This window comes from Microtus pennsylvanicus, chromosome 22 (assembly GCF_037038515.1).
Source record: "Microtus pennsylvanicus isolate mMicPen1 chromosome 22, mMicPen1.hap1, whole genome shotgun sequence".
In the NCBI taxonomy this organism is placed as follows: Eukaryota; Metazoa; Chordata; class Mammalia; order Rodentia; family Cricetidae; genus Microtus; species Microtus pennsylvanicus.
The window spans coordinates 19,748,674-19,765,804 of NC_134600.1; the positions used below are offsets into that span (position 1 = coordinate 19,748,674).

General features: G+C 39.5%; 1 protein-coding gene across 1 annotated transcript in view; it reads right to left on the minus strand.

The window, feature by feature from the left end:
* Positions 1 to 17,131, minus strand: part of Smchd1 (structural maintenance of chromosomes flexible hinge domain containing 1) — a 137,201-nt gene that overhangs the window by 103,521 nt on the left and 16,549 nt on the right. Inside the window, exons 4-7 of the mRNA XM_075956462.1 lie at positions 10,726 to 10,808; positions 10,070 to 10,200; positions 1,872 to 1,986; positions 1,654 to 1,773 (exon numbers count right to left, since the gene is read on the minus strand). Coding sequence (XP_075812577.1) covers positions 1,654 to 1,773; positions 1,872 to 1,986; positions 10,070 to 10,200; positions 10,726 to 10,808 — 449 coding nt within the window. The remainder of the gene's footprint in view (positions 1 to 1,653; positions 1,774 to 1,871; positions 1,987 to 10,069; positions 10,201 to 10,725; positions 10,809 to 17,131) is intronic.

A 17,131-nucleotide genomic window follows, 5' to 3' on the forward strand; every position in this document is an offset into this window, starting at 1 on the left:
TGGCAACTCACAGAAGAAAGCATTTAATTGGGGCCCATGGTTTCAGAAGGTGGTAGGGTCCATGACCATCACAGTGGGGAACATGACATCAAGCAACAGCAGCCATGGTGCTGGTGAAGTCGCTGAAGTCTGTGGAGTACGAGGCAGAAACAGCTAACTAGGAATGACATGGGCTTTTGAAACCCCATATCCAACCCTCAGTGATATACCTCCTCCAACAAGGCTATAGCCCCTAACCCTTTCCCAAAGATTCAAATATGAGCCTATGCAGGCCACAAACAACAAGAAAATAAGGAATTGGTCAAGTAGGTATTTCAATACAAAAATCACTGATTTCTGAGTCTCATTCTCAGACAAAAAAAAACTTTAACATATCATGAACATATTCAAAGTTCACATTGCCAGCCAGGAAGTGGTGGAACACGCCTTGCACTTGGAAGACAGAGGCAGGTGGATCTCTGTGAATCCAAGGCCAGCTTGGTCTATAGAGCTAGTTCCAGGCCAGCAAGGGCTATTATTACATAGGAACCCTGTCTAGTTCCAGGCCAGCAAGGGCTGTTGTTTCATAGAAACCCTGTCTCGAAAAGCCAAGGAGTTCAAATCTTCACAGCTATTCAAATTCTAACAATCTGTAGGGAAAAAAATATCTGCAATTTGGGAAAAATGCTACCCAAAGATAACCAAACACTGTTTATAATTACAAGGAAACCTTTCAGGAACACTAAATGCTCAAATAAGGTGACATTACAACCAGAATAGAAATATTATAAGGCTATTTAAATACCTTCTTCTGGTCTCAGGTACCATGCACACATGTAGTACAGATACAAACATGCAAACAAAACACCCGTACTCTTTTTCGAATGCACCGCATATAAAAACATTTTCTAAATGAGGAATTCTCAAGATGCTGATGTAGGATATGTGGGGTCAGAGCTCTATGCACACATATTTTCAAAGCACTGGACTATAAATATAAAGAAACTTACCAAAATGGTAACACCTTTCTCTGATACTTGCGAGTATTTTGTTTGCTTTCCCACACATTATTCATTTCAAATAAGACATTTTTAAATTATTGCTTGTGTTTTAAAGATTTTTTTTATCATGTGTAGATGTATATGTGGAGGGATACATGCAAGTGTTAGGACACAGTTGTAACAAAATCTCATGCCTCTAAAGTTCCAACTTCCTCAAAATACATTATTTCAAACACTATTTTCTTACATGGTTTCTATTATTATTTTATAAATAAAATTTTAAAATTCCTATCTGGGCCAGAAAGATAGCTCAGTCAGAAAGGCACCTGACACCAACCCTGATTACCTGCGTCTGATCCCTGAAACACACTAATCATGCTGTCCACCGACACACACACAAAATAAATGAATAAAATATCAAAAAAATGTTCACACAAATTTCAACCAAGGTCTGCAACTTTTTAAGTAGTTTACAGAAAGTTTCCTAAGTTAACTTATGTGGAAAGTTTTAGCTAAAAAAAAAAAAATCACCACTAATGATTATTTTGCTACTTTCCAAAGTAAAATATAAAACTATAAGTCAAGTCTTTAAAATCAGAAAAACATTCTGTCCCATTATGCGGTCAAAAGAATATATGTGTAATTAATGGTGAGCTGTAAAAATGTACTGTACCTTTCTGTTTCTAATGTATCCACTATATATTGCCTCTTTATTTTTTTCCTTTTTCTCAAAGTCTTCTTTAGAAAGCACAAGCTCATGAACATCCTGGGAGTCTGCAGGCTTGCTTATCATCTGTCCAACAATTGAAAAGATACATTAACCCCTTACTAGTGAGATTTGTCAATCCCAAAATACTTCATAGGTTTTTACTGAAAAAAAAAATCACTTACTCTGGCTGACTGTCCAACAAAGAAAACAGCCTGTTTGCCTCCAACACCAAAATAGGAAATATCACTGTTCAAGCTGCGTGGTACTGGTACTGGCCGAACATACCCTGAATGATCACTAGAAGAAAACATTGTATTAGTCAGTCTTTAAACAATCTACTTAAGAGAGAGAGGTAGGAACATCCTGGGTTAGAGGACAGCATGGGAGATATATATATATGTGTGTGTGTGTGTGTGTGTGTGTGTGTGTGTGTGTGTGTGTGTGTATGTATATAATAATATATATATGTATGTATGTATATAATAAAACACTACCTTAAACCTACTACCAAAAACTCAACCAAAATCACCAAATGCATTCTAGGACTAATGATGCAATTCAGAAATAGAGCATTTGCCTAGCAAAGCCAAGACTGACCTTTGGGGCAGGGGATTCCATTATAGCCACAGAAACCTCAGCAAGGGAAGATTTGGGGTTTCACTGCATGAAATGTGAAATCAGCTGATCACAAAAGTTCAGTGAGCAAGCAGACTTCAGTGGTAATACAGAATAGCAAGCTACTTAAAATTTCTAGTTCTCAAAAAAAAAAAAACAAATTACAAGCCAATTGCAAACAAACAAATTTTGACATACAGTCCCTGACAGGTAATAGGGCAGCTGAGAAAACCATCATAGAAGAACTGAAAAGATGGCTCAGTGGTTAAAAGCACTGGCTGCTCTGTCAGGACTGAGGTTCAGTTCCCAGTACCTACAAGATGGCTCACAACTGTAACTGCAGTTCCACTAGATCTAAAGTTCTCTTCAGTTCTCCATGGACACCAGGCATGCACATGGTACAAGAACATAAAATAAAATTTTAAAAATCATTCTGATGAATACTATCAAAGAAATAATTCACTAAAAACAAATTTAAAAAACTCTATTTCATGTCCAAATAACAGAAACCATAAAAGTGATCCAGCCAGGTGGCTAAATAGATGGCTCAAATGTTAAGAGAACCGGCTGCTCCTCTAGAGGTCCTGAGTTCAATTCCTGGCAACCACATGGTGGCTCACAGGTGTGTAGGATGAGATCTGGTGCCCCTTGATGTGCAAGCATGTATGCACGCAGAACACTGTATACATAATAAAAATCATTTTAAAAATAAGTGTTCCAGTAAATATATCAATAAAAATTTTAAATCTACAATTTGCATTTGGAAATAATAACTAAATTCATGGAAGTTGATGGATCATGAACAGCTTTAAATTGGTAGCAGAGTGACCCTATAAACTTATACACAAGTTGAGTTTATTTAATTGGAAGAATAAAGCAGTTTACTAGTATAGAATCCGCCTTGTATGTGTGAAGCTACAGGTTTACTCTTCAGTGCAGAAAGTGGAAGAGGAAGGAAGATGAACACAAGGTATCTGAAGTCTACAGATTACCATAACACCTAAAATGTAAGGAACTGCAAAAGATAGAAAAGTATTTGGAGAAATGATAGGCTATGCTTACCAAATAAGGAGACTTACTTAACAAATAAGAGAACTTGACTATCCTGGGTTTTTTGTTTTTCCATATAAAGTTGATTATTGTCCTCTCAAGATCTGTGAAGAATTTTGATGGGACCTTGATGGGGATTGCATTGAATCTATAAATTGCCTTTGGTAGACTTGCCATTTTTACTATGTTGATCCTCCCAATCCAAGAGCAAGGGAGGTCCTTCCATTTTCTGGTATACTCCTCAATTTCTTTCTTCAATACCTTAAAGTTCTTGTCAAATAGGTCTTTCACTTCCTTGGTTAGATTTACCCCAAGATATTTTATGCTGTTTGTGGCTATCATGAAAGGTGAAGCTTCTCTGATTTCCCTCTCTGCTTCCATATCCTTTGTGTATAAGAGGGCGACTGATTTTTTGGAGTTGATCTTGTATCCTGCCACATTACTAAAGGTGTTTATCAACTGTAAAAGTTCTTTGGTGGAGTTTTGGGGGTTGCTTATGTACACTATCATATCATCTGCAAATAACGAAAGTTTCACTGCTTCCTTTCCAATTCGAATCCCCTTGATCCCCTTATGTTGTCTTATTGCTATTGCTAGAACTTCAAGCACTATATTGAAGAGGTATGGTGAGAGTGGACAGCCTTGTCGTGTTCCTGAGTTTAGTGGGATGGCTTTGAGTTTCTCTCCATTTAATTTGATGTTAGCTGTCGGCTTGCTGTATATAGCTTTTATTATATTTAGGTATGACCCTTGTATCCCTAATCTCTCCAATACTTTTATCATAAAGGGATGTTGAATTTTGTCAAATGCTTTTTCAGCATCTAATGAAATGATCTTATGGTTTTTTTCTTTCAGTTTATTTATATGATGGATTACATTGATAGATTTTCGTATGTTGAACCAGCCCTGCATTCCTGGGATGAAGCCTACTTGATCATAATGGATAATTTTTCTGTTGTGTTCTTGGATTCGGTTTGCCAGTATTTTGTTGAGAATTTTTGCACTATTCTGAGTGAGGTAACCCAGACCCAAAAAGATGAATATGGGATGTACTCACTCATAATTGGTTTCTAGCCATAAATAAGGGTCACAGAGTCTACAATTGGTGATCCTAAAGAAGCTAAGTAAGAAGGTGAACCAAAGGAAAAACATATAGTTATCCTCTTGGCTATGGGAAGTAGACAAAATTGCCGGGGAGAAAATTGGGATCTTGGGGGTGGGGTGGGGTGGGGGTAAGGGGAGATGGGGAGAGAAAAGGGAGAAGGGGAGGATGGGGGGAACTTGAGGAAAAAGGAGGATTGGGATAAAGGAAGGTTGGATAGGGGAGCACGGAAGCACAATTCTTAGTTAAGGGAGCCACCTTAGGGTTGGCAAGAGACTTGAACCTAGAGTGGCTCCCAGGAGCCCAAGCCGAGGTCCCCAGTTAGTTCCTTGGGCAGCTGAGGATAGGAAACCTGAAATGACCCTATCCTATAGCAATACTGACGAATATCTTGCATATCATCATAGAACCTTCATCTGGTGATGGATGGAGATAGAGACAGAGACCCACACTGGAGCACTGGACTGAGCTCCCAAGGTCCCAATGAGGAGCAGAAGGAGGGAGAACATGAGCAAAGAAGTCGGGACAACGAGGGGTGCACCCACCCACTGAGACAGTGGAGCTGACCTACTGGGAGCTCACCAAGGCCAGCTGGACTGTGACTGAAAAAGCATGGGTTAAAACTGGACTCTCTGAACATGACGAACAATGAGGGCTAATGAGAAGCCAAGGACAATGGCACGGGGTTTTGATCCTATGCAATGTGCTGGCTTTGTGGGAGCCTAGCCAGTTTGGATGTTTACCTTCCTAGATATGGACAGAGGGGGGAGGACCTAGGACTTACCACAGGGCAGGGAACCCTGACTGCTCTTTGGACTGGAGAGGGAGGGGGAAAGGAGTGGGGGGAGGGGGAGAAGGGTGGGAGGAGGGGGAGGGAAATGGGAGGCTGGGAGGAGGTGGAAACTTGTTTTTTTTTTCTTTTCTCAATAAAAAAAAAGAAAAAAAGAAAAAAAAGAGAGAACTTGAATTAATTCCAGAGAATGAAATGATAAAGAGCCATAGCCTAGACACATCAAAGTTTAACTTCTGAAAATCAGAGAAAGAAACCAAGCTGGTGGATATGTGGATAATTCCACAACTTGGGAGGAAGAAGCAGGTGGACTTCTGTGAGTTCAGAGCCATCCTGGTCTATATGAGACTCTTCCTCAAAAGCGAGTGAGAGCAGAAGAGAAGGAAACATCTCTGTGCACTAGAGACAGCAAGTCAGCAGTAAGCCAGACTAGATTATTATAAAGCAAGGTGCTGATCATACCTAGAAAAACTAAAAACTGAAAAACAAACCACTGCCACCTGTTAAAAATGTATTAGTGGGACTGGAGAGATGGCTCAGCAGATAAGTGTACTAGCTGCTCTCTTAGAGAGGACCTGAGTTTGACTCCCAGAACCCACATAGTGGATCACAATCATATGTAGTTCTAAGCCTAGGAATCTGATGCCTTCTTCTGGAGTCTGAGGGTAATGCACAAATGGTGGATTGGCATACCTACGGACAACACACTCATACGTGTAAAATAAAATAATACATATATGTATATATGTGTGTGTGCATATACATATGTATATAATGTTCTTACATGAATATATAGGTATTAGGAACTGAACATGACTCACAACTAACTATAACTACAACTCTAAGGGATCAGACTCTCCTGGACCCCATGGGTACCTACACATACATAGTAAGCATACACATAAAATAAAATAAGAACTGATGGTAGGACTCACATGTGGGTATATTACTACAGAATTTCAACTTTTACATGTTTGAAAATATTCACATAAAATATTAAGGAAATGAACAGTGCTAAGAAAGATTGTCAACCATTCTAGAAAAATTGAATTCTACCCCACATGCAAAAAAGGAAAACACACAAAAAAGAAAACATAGAAACACCTATCAAAGAATGAAGAAGCCTGGATAGATGGAAAAGAGAAAAAGAATCTAAATAAAACACTAGAATAAATGTAGGTGTATAGATGGATGGATAGATAGATGAAAAATAGACAGATGACAGACAGATATATGATAGAGAGGCATCTCTCTAGAGCTGGAGTTGGCCCCCAGACATCGGTGCTCAAAACCAACTTTGTTTTTGTTAGGTTTTCTTCCTTCATCCACCCACCTACCTGGACAGTCTCACACTATGGCAGAGGTTAGCTGGGTAATCCTCGTTCCTTCAACGTGAATTGAGAGTACTGGGGACTAGAAAGATGGCTCTGCAGTTAAGAACACTTGGTGCTCCTCAGAATACAGGGACTCAATCTCCAGCACCAACATCAAGCAGCTCACAGACCCCTATAACTCTAGCTCCAGGGGATCTGACACCCTCTTTAGGCCTCACTGGGCACTTGAAGATACATGCACATACACTCATGCTGGAGTGCACACGTTAAATCTACAAGTATTAGAATTACATGCAAACTGCCTTCTTTCTTGGAGAAGTCTCAACGCAAACGTCACAACAGCCTTTTCTCCAACCACCTAAGCTAAGCAAAGGAAACATCCATCAGTTCTGACACCACACCTTACTGTAGTTGGTTGTTTTTATTCTTTCGGCTCTTTGTTCTTGGGGGGCCCGGCTCCCAGCTACCAAGTAAATACACATAGAGGCTTATTCTTTCCTATGAATGCCCAGTCTTTGTGTGGCTTATTGCTAGCCAACTTTTCAACTTAAGTTATCTCATCTACTTTTTGACCCCTGGTTTTACCTTTCTCTTGATGTAGGTGGGTCTTCTGTCTATGTGTTACTTTCATTGGTCAAATAAAGAGACTGCCTTGGCCTTTGATAGAACAGCAGCTTAGATAGGCAGAGCAGACAGAACAGAATGCTGGGAGAAAGAAGCAGAGTCAGGCAGATGCCATGATTCTCCGACCCGAGACGGACGCAAGTTAGGATCTTTCCTAGTAAGCTACCACCTTGTGGTGCTACACAGATTACTAAATACGGGTTAAAGCAGATGGGAGAGTTAGCCAATAAGAGGCTGGAACTAATGGGTCAGGCAGTGTTTAAATGTTAAGTAATTACAGTTTCCGTGTAATTATTCTGGGGCCAAGCTAGCCGTGTGGGAGCAGGGCAGGATGAAAAGCAGGCCTGCTCGCCTCTTCACTGCATTCTCTATTTTTATATGCCTTTCTTTACTTCTTACTCCATGTCTGCCTGGGTGGTTAGCCCCTTTTCTCCTCGTTCCTTCCCTTTCTTGTTCCTTGATCTCCCTTATCCCAGATTTTTCCTATTTATTCTCTCTGCCTGCCAGCCCCACATACCCTTTCTCATGCTGTACATCATCAGGTGTTTTAGACAGGCAAAGTATCACAACTTCACAGAGATAAACAAATATAACATAAAGAATGCAACACATCTTTGCATCAACAAACAAATGTTGCCCAGCATAAACAAATGTAACACATATTAAACTAATATTCAACAACATTACATTTTCTTCAGTTCTAATCAGAATTTAAAATGTTTATAACTATGACATGAGTTAATATTTGTTTTTCTTAATAAAACAAATTATAAAGCTATGGTCTTCTTTTTTCCATAGCCTGTCTCTTATAACATCACCCTTGCATCAAACTGAAACTGAAATGCAAGGAGAAAAAGAACTAATAATTATATCTACGTAAGTGGATGCCATGGTCTCAAGGATAACACATGATGATGCTGCAGAAGTTGGAGTGGGTCACGGACTAGGACTGGATCCGAAATTATTTCCAGGTACTAAATATGCATGTATGTAACACACACACACACACACACACACACACACACACACATAATTAAACATGCCTGTATGTAACACACATACACACATACATAATTAAACATGCATGTATGTAACACACACACATAATTAAACATGCATGTGTGTAACACATACATAATTAAACATGCATGTGTGTAACACACATACACAATTAAACATGCATGTGTGTAATACACACACATACATAATTAAACATGCATGTGTGTAACACACATACACACATACATAATTAAACATACATGTGTGTAACACACACATACATAATTAAACATGCATGTGTGTAACACACATACACACATACATAATTAAACTGAGCAAAGGATGACTTTTACCAAAAATAGAAATTTAACTTTTAAGTTGTTAAAAAAAACTGGTTATGGTGTAGAGAAAACTCAGTATCCTTTGAGTCCAGTGAAGGTTTAATTTTAGTAATTTAGATGGACCAGTTAAATCTATCAGAAAGGCGGAAAGTTAATTTTCTGGATCCCTTCCCCGAGTTTATTGTCAACTTCCTTTATCTTTTTGTTTATGCCAAACAGATACAAAATCCTGTCCTCAGACTATAAAAGCATAGTGTTTTCATGTAAGTGTTAAGTTTGTGTTGACATATTTTTCCCTCTTTTCTGAGGCCCGGTTTCTCTGTGTAGCCCTGGCTGTCCTGGAACCTGCTCTGCAGATCAGGCTAGCCTCAACAGAGATCTGCCACTGAGTGCTGGGAGTGAAGGTATGCACCACCATGCCACTTCACAATGGCTTTTTAAACACTCTTTTAAGTGTCATATATTCATGAAAATATCAGAAAAGAATGATTATAGATGAGTGCTATACCAGGAGTAAGAAATAACTAAAATAACAGCTCGTGGCTATTAAATGCTTACTGTATGACAGGCACTATCTCAAAATTTTACGTTTTCGTATCAGAACAATAGCTCAGTTTCCACAAAACCTTGAGAGACTGTGCACATTTTCTAAGTACGTAACGTGACATACAGAGAGGTAAAGTGCCCAAAAATAAATGGCCAGGCAAACCAGACCAATCAAAGGACACTGTAATCTTTGTTTTTCTCTCCACTATCTGTCACACAGGGCTGGAGGACCGAGGTGCCGCTCAGTGTCGGGCCCCTGCCTAGCATGCACTACATCCTGGCTTCACTGCCCACACCACAAAATGAGGTGAGTCACTGAAAATCTTTGCTCATATGATGAAATCCCAAGAAGGCTAAAATGGATTACCAGCCGAGTTGCCATGCCCAGCTTTCCTGTGCTGAAAGCACTGTCTACAAGCGTGTTCTGATACAAACATGGATTCTATTCCGAAATAGCTGTGACAATCTGAAAAACTGAGCCTCAAAGTAAAAATACAGAATACTAGTGAATCATATGTAATTCTAGACATTTTCAAGAAGTATGACATGATTTATATAGATTACCCTAAACACCATTCTATTGTCCTAACAGTATTCAATATGTTAATATAACTCTCACAGACCTCAGGAAATACAAAACTGTTCAGGAGAAAAGCACAGTGTTCTGTTTTGGAATATTTATCACAAAGCCCTGTAATAAAACCAAGCCCATAAAATCCTCTATAACTGGGGGCTGGAGAGATGGCTCAGAGGTTAAGAGCACTGATTGCTCTTCCAGAGGTCCTGAGTTCAATTCCCAGCAACCACATGGTGGCTCACAACCATCTGTAATGAGATCCGGTTCCCTCTTCTGGCATACAAACATACATGGAAGGAATGTTGTATACATAATAAATAAATAAATCTTTAAAAAAAAAAATCCTCTATAACTAAGGGCACCCAGACATCACTAAAAAGGAAAAAGCATGGTTTTGCTAACCTTTCAAAGTCACCTTGTCTTGTAAACTTTGACAGCCTGTACACAGCCCAGTTGTTAAGTTGTTTAGAGGTCATTCCTCTCCCATTATCGACCACTGCAACGGCAGGTTTTCCTTGAGTTTCATCAAAAAGCTACGAAATAAAGCGACAGGAAATGCCAATCAACACTTAAAACATGAGGTTGAGTATAAAATTCAAAGGATCACTCATATCACTGGTATAAGTATAAAAATTACAACTCTCTTAAAGCACTGAGTTATATCTAGCAAAAACCCTAGATTTCTTAATGTTTTTAACCTAGAAATAGCATGTCTTAGAAGTAAACTTAAGGAAAGAATCAAGGTATAAATATACACTATTCCCACATTGCTTCTCATGGCAAAATACAGGAAGAAAAAGAAGACAGACTCCATAACTAACACTGTAGCTAACAAAACCCTCTGCATTAATATCGGAAAATATTCATGTCATATTTATAACTGCAGTGTTACAAAAGAAATTATAAAACGTAAGTACATAAATACATATATAAATAAGCACTTACATAAAAGAAACTATAAAAATTATAACAAGACATCAGATAATTAGTTCTAAGTTTTATTTCTAATTTTTCCAATGTACTACTAAAAAAACAATTTTTATGCATAATTTTCTTACCAATTTGATCTGAATTCTTCTAACACCAACATTGTGAGAAGTAGCTGACAATGAATTGTCAATTAATTCTGCAAGAGCAAATGCTGGAAGAGATTGAGAAAACACCATTTAACCCTTTCATCCCAAACAGTTTATATAAACATTCCAGTAAAAGGAACTCTCAAGCAACCACTGTTTATTTCCCAAAGAGCTGCAAGAATTAAGTATCACCCTGAGTCTAATGTTATGCATAATAAAAAGTTTCATCACAACCACTACAAGCATGAAAAAGATTAGGCACTAATCTGAGCAACCCAATAAATCCTGTACCAAAACAGCAGCAGTGAAAAGGTGCTGGTTTAAGCCGGGCGGTGGTGGTCCATGCTTTTAATACCAGCATTTGGGAGGCAGAGGCAGCCAGATCTCTGTGAATTCCAGACCAACCTGGTCTAACAGAGTGACAGGCTCCAAAGCTACACAAAGAAACTCTATTTCAATCCACCCCACCCCCAAATAAAAGGGAAAGGGGCTCATTTGAGAAGCTAGTCTAGTGGAGAAAGGCCTGTAGTCTTTACCAGGAGGCTAAGAGAAGAGGATTATAAATTCAAGGTCTGCCTGGGTTACAAAGTGTGTCCAAGACCAGCCTATAATTAGTGAGAACATGCACGTGTACACACACACACACACACACACATACACACACACACGGTTATAGAATTCTAAAGACTAGGGGCTGGAGAGATGGCTCAGCGGTTAAGAGCACTGATTGCTCTTTCAGAGGACCCAGGTTCAATTCCCAGCACCCACATGGCAGTTCACAACTGTCTGAAAATCCAGTTCCAGGGGATATGACACCTTCACACCAATGCACATAAAATAAAGATAAATAAATCATAAAAAAAAGAATTCTAAAGACTAATGTATCATGTTAAATGTCAGCCAGTTGTAGCAATTTGAATGTCACCCATAGGCTCATGTGTTTGAATGCTTGGTCTATAGTTGGTGGAACTGTTTGGAAAGGATTATGAGGTGTGGCCTTGTGGAGATGTCACTGGAGGTAGGGTATGAGGTCTGAAAAGACTCCTGTCATTCCCAGCGTGATGTGGGGTGCTATGCTATGAATATCATTGGTTAATAAAGAAAGCTAGCTTGAGCCTATAGCAGGGCAGAACATAGATAGGCGAGGAAAACTAAGCTGAATGCTGGAAGAAAGAAGGCAGAGTCAGTGAGAAGCCATGTAGCCACCAGAGGGGAAAGACGTGAGCTGCCAGTTAGAACCCTGCCGGTAGGCCACAAACCTCTTGGTAAAATATAAAATAATAGAAATGGGTTACTTTAGGGAGGGGAGCAGAGAAAAATGTATAGCTCAATAAAATCAATTTTAAAAAAGGAAAGAAATGGGTGAATTTAAGAGAGAAGGAAGAGCTAGAAATATGCTTAAGCTATTGGCCAGGCAGTGATTTAATAATATAGTTTCTGGGGCTGAGAGATGGCTCAGTGGTTAAGAGCATTGCCTGCTCTTCCAAAGGTCCTGAGTTTGATTCCCAGCAACCACATGGTGGCTCACAACCATCTGTAATGAGGTCTGGTGCCCTCTTCTGGCCTTCAGGCATACATGCAGACAGGATATTGTATACATAATAAATGAATAAATAAATTAAAAAAAATAATATAGTTTCTGAGTGATTATTTCAGGAGCTGGGCGGCCGGGAACGAACAAGCAGTCTCCGACTACAGCAGCGTGCCCTCTGCTTCATGTCTGAAGATCAAGGTGTCAGCTCTCAGCTGCCCACTTCTGGGCCCTCACACTGCCATCAAAAATGCTACCCCTCTGAAATCATAAGCCCAATGAATGCCTTGACCATGGTGATTTGTTGCAGCAACAGAAAAGGAACTAAGGCACCTGGAATGTGAGCACACCAGAGGCTGAGGCAGGAAGACTGCCAGGAGTTCAAAGAGAACTTGCACTCCCAACCACAGTTCCTATGATGGTTTAAATCATCAGTTCTGCAGGATCTAGAATCAGTTTGGAGACTGTGGGAATATCTATCTGTGAGTGCATTTTTTTTTTAAGATTAAATTAATTAAGTAAAAAGACCCACCCTAGCGGCCAGGCTGAATAAAATGGATAAAGCCAGGTATGCTAGTTTTTATTGTGAACCTGACACAATCTAAAGTAGCCAGGAAGAGGAAGCCTTCCTAGAGGACCTGCCCAATGAGAGTGGCCTGTGGGCATGCCTGTGAGACACTGTCTTTATTGTGACTGATGTGGGAGGGCCCGGCCCCTAAGGTGACTCCATCTCTAGGTAGATGGTAGCAGAAGGAGCCAGTGAGAAAGCCAGAGAGTGAGTCAGTCAGCACCATTTCTTCATGGTTTCTCCTTGAGTTCCGCCTGAATTCCTGGCCTGACTTCTCTCAATGGATTTTGACCTGGAAGCTAAAGATAAAAATCAATCCTCTTCTCCCTTAAGTTGATTCAGGTTATAGTGTTTATCAGAACTGCAACAAACTAAGACACTAGGGGAGTATGAATGTTCAGCCTTCTCTGCTTTCTGACGGGGAAGACCAGGACCAGCCTGCTTCCTGTTCCTGCTATGTCTTTTTGTCTGTGATGAAATGTAAAACTGAAAACACGCTTTTCCTTAAATTATTTTTTGCCAGGTATTTTATCATAGTAACAGAAAGAATTTTATATTTTTACTATACAAACAAAACCAAAAACAATGTGTTACATAATGCTTTCACTATTTTCTCCAAATTAAAACATTCCCTCCTACAAACCCTCAAGACCTAGGAAGTAAAACTGACAAGGCTCTAGACTCAATAGGCCCAAGCCAGGCATGGTGGCACACATCTTTAATCTCAGGACTCAGGGCAGAAACAGGGAGATTTGTGTCAATGTGAAGCCATCCTGGTCTACATAGTGAGTTTTAAGCCAGCCAGAGCTACAAAGTGAAATTCTGTCTCAAAAAACAATAAACAAACAAAAAAACAAACTAGGCCCAGAAAGCTCTTGAATTTTACAAGATTCCCCAGAGTTATCTCCAACGTTATAAAAGCAATAGGCAGTTGAGCTGAGCTATCTCTAAGTTGCACAGGGAGCTGCAAGATAACAGCTTTCAATCGCCATGCAAAGTGGGCTTCTTAGTGACACAGCTGCTTTTAAATCGCTCATGCTCCTATAAGCACCATAATAAAGTCACAGGGCTTTGCTAAGCTAGACTATGTTGGGATGGTTTCTTTGGTTGCATCTGTTCACACCTCTTCCAGAAAATCCATACAAGTGTCAAGACATGTGTCCATGCTACTGATTCCCGGCATACTGCCAACTTTACATTCAATTCATTATTGGCAGCACTATTTTATATTCTCCTCCCTAAAAAGCAACCATTCAATCATTTCTCACTTTTATTTCTCTAAAAAGAAACAATACACAGGGTGGTGGCGGAGCACACCTTTAATCCCAGCACTCAGCAGCTCTCCAAGTTTGAGGACAGCCAGGGATACACAAGAAAACCAAACAAAACAAACAAACAAAAGAAGTAAAGAAGAAAAAGAAAGAATACATGCCTGTTATCTAAGAACTTGGAAGACTAAAGCAAGATGAGTTTGGGAGCAAGCCTGGGCTACACAGTGAGACCCATCTCAAAATACAAAACAGAAAGAGAAAGGAAGGATGGTTATACCAAATTTTATCTTCATTTCACAGAAATTTAACCCAACTAAAACTCACTGACCAACATGATAGCTCTCTGGCAAGTGCTCTAAGTACTTAAGTGACAACCAGATTGGTAAGCAAATTTACCACAAATTAGGTATGCATATGGATCAGGCTTCTGACAACAATAACTAGGAAATAAAGACATAAGAAAGAAAAAAGTACAGAACTTAATTTACAAAAGGAAAAAGGTCCAGGTGGTGGGACACACCTTTAATCCCAGCACTTGGGAGGCAAAGGCAACTGGATCTCTGTGAGTTGTGGCTAGCCTGGTCCTAGTTCCAGGACAGTCAAGGCTACACAGAAGAAACCCTGTCTCAAAACACCACACCTCCTTTCACCATCTCACCTCCACAAAAGGAAAGGGAAATGGAACACTGAGACAAGTTTGAATTTCTGCCTCTAAAACTATATACAATTTAAATACAATGCTTACTCTATCAAATTCAACCAATAGCAATGTTACATAGGAAGCAAGAACAGACACTCTCCTTAATGACAAAGAGGCTAGAAAGTCAGAGGTAAAGCTTTTGTTTCACCGACATACATACAATGAAAATCAGATCTGTCTACTCAAAGAAAATATATAAAAGAAATGATGAACATGACTTGAAGACATGGCTGCAACAAAGCAAGGAAGAACCGGAAGCAAAGAAAAGAAAGAAAAGATCTTGGGACACACTGAAGAGTTGAAGAAGTCAAAATCAGAGTTTCAGCAGAGATTCTCCCATATTGATGTCATCATGGCATAGCTGAAAACCGGTACAGTGAATCTGTACACTAGTAACTAAGCTACATTGACAGTTTTTACAATGAATGTATTTGTTGAGTACACAGTAAATATTCAGAAATTTATCCCCAAAGAAGTTATTTAAAGTTGACTCAGAATTCACACATTTAAGCACCTCTCATCTGCCAGGCACTGCTCCAGGGACTGCATAATGCAAAGATCCTATTCCTATGAGTTCAATATTTCACACGAAGATGGGAAATAAAATGCAATCATGGATAGGTAGACAGCTCATTACGTAAAGGTGCATGTCATCAAGCCTGACTACCCGGGTTCCATCGCTAGGCTCACATGGTAGGAGAGAAGCAGCTCCTATGAGCTGCCCTCTGATCTCCACATGCACACATGCGCACCTCTGTACATATGCCCTCACACATACAAGTAAATAAATAAATGTAAAGTTTAAAAACTATAATCACACCTTCATTCTCAGCACTCAGGAGGCAGAGGCAGGTGGATCTCTGTGAGTTCAAGCTCAGCCTGGTCAACAGCCTGGCCACATAGAGAAACCCTAAATAAATAAATATATAAAATTAAAAAATAACATAATCACAGTCGGATGTGGTGGTGCCAATCTTTATCCCAGCACTCAGGATACAGAAACAGGAGGATCTCTATGAGTATGAGGTCAGATTGGTCTACACAGCAGGGGATCTGGGGGGAGGGGGTCCTGCTACAAAGTGAAATCCTGCCTTAAAAACAAAGGGGGCTAAAAACAGAAGAGAAAAGAGAGAGAAAATAAATGATTACAGTAAATATGGTGGTTTGAATAATAACAGCCACTACAGACTTGATCCCTCCCCAGTCGGTGGAACTATTTGAAAAAGGACTAGGAGGTATGACCCTGCTGAAGGAGGCATGTCATTAAGCCTGGACTCCAAAGTTTCAAAGGCCCATACCATTCCATTCAGCTTCTTTCCCACCTCCAACTTGTGGGTTAGATATAAACTCTCAGCTACTGCTCCAGCACCATGTCTGCCTGTTCCACACCCTCTGGAACTCTTAGCCCCAACTTAAATGCTTTCTTTTTAAGTGGTCTTGGCCAGCCATGGTGTCTCTTCACAGCAACAGAAAAGCAATTAAGACAGTAGGTAGATAAATTCTACAGCCAATTACAAAGTAGCACGTGCTATAGAGTAAAATGAGCAAAGAGATCAAATAGCAAAGGCACAGGTGTACACCTAATTTAAAATAAAAATAAATCTTTAAAGTTTAAGCTGGATGTGCTGTCATATGCCTTTAATTCCAGCACTCAGGAGGAAGAGTCGGGAGGATCTCTGTGAGTTTGAGGTCAGCCTGGTCTACAGAGCGAGTTCCAGGACAGTCAGGACTACACAGTGAAACCCTGTATGGTAAAACAAAACAAACCAACAAAAAATCAACTAATAGGAAAAGTTCTGAAATGATAAGCACCAAAGTGTTAGTGATGATTATATTCAGATCGTAGCAATATGGTTATTTTCATATTCTATTAACTTATCTCTAATTTTTTAATTTCTAACAATAAAACACATTTAAGAAAAAAGAATTTGGGGCTGGAAAGATGGCTCAGTCTATTAACAGTACTGGCTGCTCTTCCAAAGGACCTGAGTTCAATTCCTAGCACCCACATGGCAGTACACAACTGTCTCTAACTGCAGTTCCAGGGGATCTGGCATCCTCACACAGACATGCAGGCAAAACCCAATGTACATTACAAATAAATAATTTTAATATGATTTATAACGAACATATTAATAGCATAAAGTACTTTGACAGAGTCTAGGAAGAAGTTCCGGTAAACCATCTCATATAGTCTATAAGGATAAACCAGTAAGGCTATAAAGGTTTAGGAAAAGATTAAAGACATCTATTTTTTATATTTTATCTGTGTAAATTTACAAAGTAAGAACTGATTATAACTCAGCAATAGAATGTTT